The sequence below is a fragment of the Ceratosolen solmsi genome, unplaced genomic scaffold (assembly GCF_000503995.2).
Source record: "Ceratosolen solmsi marchali unplaced genomic scaffold, CerSol_1.0 scaffold14, whole genome shotgun sequence".
NCBI classification, from domain to species: domain Eukaryota; kingdom Metazoa; phylum Arthropoda; class Insecta; order Hymenoptera; family Agaonidae; genus Ceratosolen; species Ceratosolen solmsi.
Window position 1 is genome coordinate 1,106,408 of NW_011948420.1, and position 4,448 is coordinate 1,110,855.

The 4,448-nt window shown below is 24.6% G+C and overlaps 1 protein-coding gene across 1 annotated transcript; it reads left to right on the top strand.

The window, feature by feature from the left end:
* The first annotated feature begins 1,441 nt into the window (after nt 1-1,441).
* On the top strand, nt 1,442-3,024 carry LOC105361125 (uncharacterized). Its single transcript, XM_011498231.1, has 3 exons — nt 1,442-1,610; nt 2,104-2,281; nt 2,763-3,024. Exons 1-3 carry the CDS (start codon nt 1,442-1,444, stop codon nt 3,022-3,024), a joined length of 609 nt encoding a protein of 202 aa, XP_011496533.1.
* Nucleotides 3,025-4,448: the final 1,424 nt, after the last annotated feature.

Sequence of the window (4,448 nt, forward strand, 5' to 3'; positions counted from 1 at the left end):
TTCGGGATGAAGATTTTCCTTTTTCCGTTATTGCTCAGGGCTGCCTTCAATACTTTTCTTTCCCACTGTTCACCTTCATGTCCTTCTTGTATTATTTATGTATCAGTAAGTTCTAGGCTACCTATTGCCATTTCCATTTGCAAGCGCTGATCAAACTGGGAACGATGTTAGTGGCAGCATCCACGTCGTAGAATGACCTATTTTCCAGAAATCCACATCCAATATTCAATCCTGTTAATCGATAGCATCATACTGATAAAATCTCATAATAATCTAGCTTGTAGGTCATTATTTGTAAAATACAATAATATATTAAAAATAGTGTTCCTCATATGCTTTACATTAAAATTACATTTCCACTTTAAATAAGCTAATATAAATCGAATTAATGTATAAAACATTCCTTTTCACTTAAAATCTATAAAATATACGTATACTTTAATATATCAATAAATAATTCATTGTAAATAAAGAGAAAACGTTTAGTTTGTTAAATTGTCAGTTTGTCGAGTAAGAAAAATAATAATTGGAAATGCAAAAAGTTATTAATGTATATATTTAACTATAGGTAAATATGCCAATTGTTCCTGAAAGCATTATTACAGAATATTCTATACATTAAAAATTAAAAATAAAATTACAGATGTCTAATTAATCTATTATGTATTTAATATTAAATCGAAGACAATAAATGTTTTCATATAATTTTTTTTTACTCAAGTCTAAACCTTACAGTTTTTGTTAATTAAAATATCGAAATGAATGATTTTAAAAATATAATACGTACATACACACACGCGTGCTCATACATTGCTATCTATATATATGCACATTTTTCAGAAAATTCTTTTAATAAGCAAAAGGTGAGGAAAATTTTATTGAAAATGTATTTATTTCTACAAATTTTCATATATTTCAATATCCAACACATTTTAATAAGAATATCAGAAAAATTTTTAATTATTTTTCAAAAATGTATTATTTCAAACATCATACGATAATCAATTAAAAACTTTTAAAAATTATTTGAAGCATAATAATATAAGTATTTTATATATAGTCTACTTAGAATTAAACTCATTAATATTCTAAACAATTTGTAAAAATAAAATTAAATGTTAATAATAAAATTACATTAATTTAAAAGATATCTTCATTCAAAATATATATTTAAATTAAACGATAGAAAAAATTGTTTCAAGAATTATTAAAACTGAAATACTTTAATATTTATAAGTAATTTAAAACATTTAGGCTAAAAAATAAGTATTTAAATTGAAATAAAAGAGACAAAGCTCATGAGATGTTCACTTGTCAATAGTTTTCAGTTTCATCACTTATATCTAACGCGTCTTGCAAATCAAGTATATAAGTGTCAAAAAAACATTTATAGGTTTCGAAAAATTTTGTTATAATATTTTTGTGGAGCTTTTAATACGAAATGCCAAAAAAGCGATTATGTTGTAATACTAAAATCATAAATCAGGGAAATCACATACCTGATGAAATAAAATATCAACATGAAATAATCGATAACATCGTCAATGATTCAAATCGGAAGAAGCAGCAATATAATTATGAAAAAGTATCCAACGACTTAAATTACACCGGTAACATTAGTTATTCTTTTTAATTATATATTATTTTGAAAAAATCATGTTTTCTTATAGATATCACATTGCTTATTATTAACCTAACTTCCGTATCTAATTAAAAAATAGTACTTTTTCGTCGAAGTTTAGGATTGTTGCGTATTACTTAGTGTACTCAATTCAATTTGTATAATGAATATTATATTTTAGTTATATAGGGAATAAATTTTATGGAAAAAAATTATTTATTTACTAACAATATATAATAATAAATGCATTATATATTGTAATAACAAATGCATTACATAGTTATTATTTACGGTTTCCATTAACGGAAATAAATGCTAATCTATAAGACTCATCTAATCTATTACAGACTAATCTATTACATGTATTTAAACTATTACTAAAATTAGAAAACGTTATGTTTTTTGAAAATATTTATAGTTTCCTTAACACATATCTTTTTTATAGTTAGAATACTAATATAAAAAAAAAATTATTTTTTTAGTTGATGTATTGGAAAAAGTATTACCAAAACAATATACAATCGATGAAACAGAATTTGGGAGTAATTCAACTGAAATGCAGCTAACATCAGCCAAATCGAATTCGATCGAGCAAAATGAAACCCGACGTTCATTAGGATCCCAATCAATAGCAAAAATAAATTGGTGTCCTACTGTTAGGTAAATTTCATTTAATCTTGAAAAAATATTTGATACATTGCAAATTGACAAGTACTTGAAAATTACTATAATAACTATTAAAATAAAACAATATTTTTACTGCAAAAACATTGATGACATTAATAATCAAGAATCCAAAATATGAATTTGAATCAAATCAGAGAAAATTATAGTTGACGTTCTGATATTTTTCGACTTTTGAAATATTAAGTTAAAGTGTTCTTTCATGTAAACTATAAATAATAATTTATAATAGTATAAAAATAAAAAATTTAATAATAAAGTTTAATTTTTTATGAATTAAAAATGTATGTACATTGATTAAAAATTTTTTGAATTGTACAAAAAAATATAAAAAATTTTATAACAGTGCTGAACGTATCCTTAACTTTGAGAATATGGATAATAGCAACGTAAGTAATAGGTGGATCTCGGCCAAGATAAAAGATAATCAACATCAGCAAAATCGGTATTCTTGCAGAAATCTAGACGCAATTGCTGAAGATGACATGAATATCGACATAATTGTTCCCGACTTGTTATATACAGAACAGAATCGACAGCAGCACACAATTAAAGAATTAAAACCAAAGGAGATAAGATCTGACAATTGTAGCAACAGTTCCATGCAAGATAACGTTAACACAAAACATATTAAATTCAATGATCATCCTGAATTTCTTTCCAACTTAACTACATTAGATGACGAACAACAAATCACCGACGCATCGCATATTAAGTAATTATACCCACCTAATGAAACTTACTTGCGGTTTTTATTTGTCGCTCGTATGATACATAAGTGTCAATATTACTTACTTATTAACACAAGTTTTATATAATTCCTGACTACTCGTTACTTACTCTTATAGGAAAATTTGTTTAAGATGAACATTTGACATATAATTTTCGACTCGCAATTGTTCTATATTTCATGTGTTTTTAAGATTTTGAGAATATTCTTTTTAGTTTTTGATGAATATTATATCAATCAATATTAAAATGAATCAATCAACTTATCAATATATAATGATTAATCGAAATGATATATTTTAATATTTATAAACATCAATTAAAATAACATGTGATAATCACTGTGATATACGCCAACGCTGTGTTACTAACAACTGTCCAACCAACTTTGATACGTGATCATATAAAGTATTTATAAAATAAAGATCAATTAATAATAGCGTGGTATTTGTAATATCACAATAAAGTATATTTCATTACGTTGCATAATCGTTAAGAATAATCATTAATTTTATTTAACAAAACGTTCAATTTTTAAAATAATATACATGCTTGTAACCTAATTTAATTGCCACTTAAATTTTTGTAGCCACAAAACAAGAACTTTATTTTCTCAGGAATTTGGACAGACTGCTTCGCGGTGATATTAAAAACTCCCAGTTTCTTAGCTTTTCCGAGCTTGTAACGATTTCACGCAGTATCTAAACATTAAATCAATACTGAATAATAGTTTGCGATGATTATCGTTATCTGAATCTAAAAAACTACCTCAAAACAGCAACAATAAAAGTCTATTAATCCCGGAGGATTCAACACACATCTGTTTTATTACAATAAGTCTCATTATTACGAAATTTCCTCAACATCTTGAAGTGCAAGTGTCCAAAATCGAATACGGTTTAGAATACGACCTTTCATTAATAACCTATATTATTAACAATTCTATCACTACAGGTTCATGATGGATTTTATTTTTACATTAAAATTGCTTACACCCTACATATCTTCTATGAACAAACGTAGAAGAAAAAAACCTATAGTTATAATATCTTTACTTTATATTCTCTTTATTATTAATAATATCTGGATCGATAATTTATTAGAGTACCTATTTTTAACTTTTTACTTTTTATTATAGCATTGTAATTAAAGACTATCAATATATATGACTTCTGTAATTATCTTATTTATATACATTATTTATCTTAGATAAATATTATATATTTCTAAATATTATTTTATTATTGGTGACTTTATTGAAAATTTGTTAAAGGTCATTATTAATTTTGTTTTTCGTATACTTTGCTGTTGTAGGTGAATGTTTTTGATGTTGAAATAAAAGCTTTAATTGAAAACTTTGATGTTTCTTTTTCTACTATAAACATTAATACTTTCAATTATAGTTTATGTTAAG

Excerpts from the sequence above, each read along its gene's own strand:
- LOC105361125 (XM_011498231.1), top strand. The coding sequence starts at position 1,442 with ATGCCAAAAAAGCGATTATGTTGTAATACTAAAATCATAAATCAGGGA. Across the intron at positions 1,611-2,103 it reads CAACGACTTAAATTACACCG|TTGATGTATTGGAAAAAGTA; the intron begins GTAACATTAGTT and ends TTATTTTTTTAG. Across the intron at positions 2,282-2,762 it reads AATTGGTGTCCTACTGTTAG|AAATCTAGACGCAATTGCTG; the intron begins GTAAATTTCATT and ends GTATTCTTGCAG.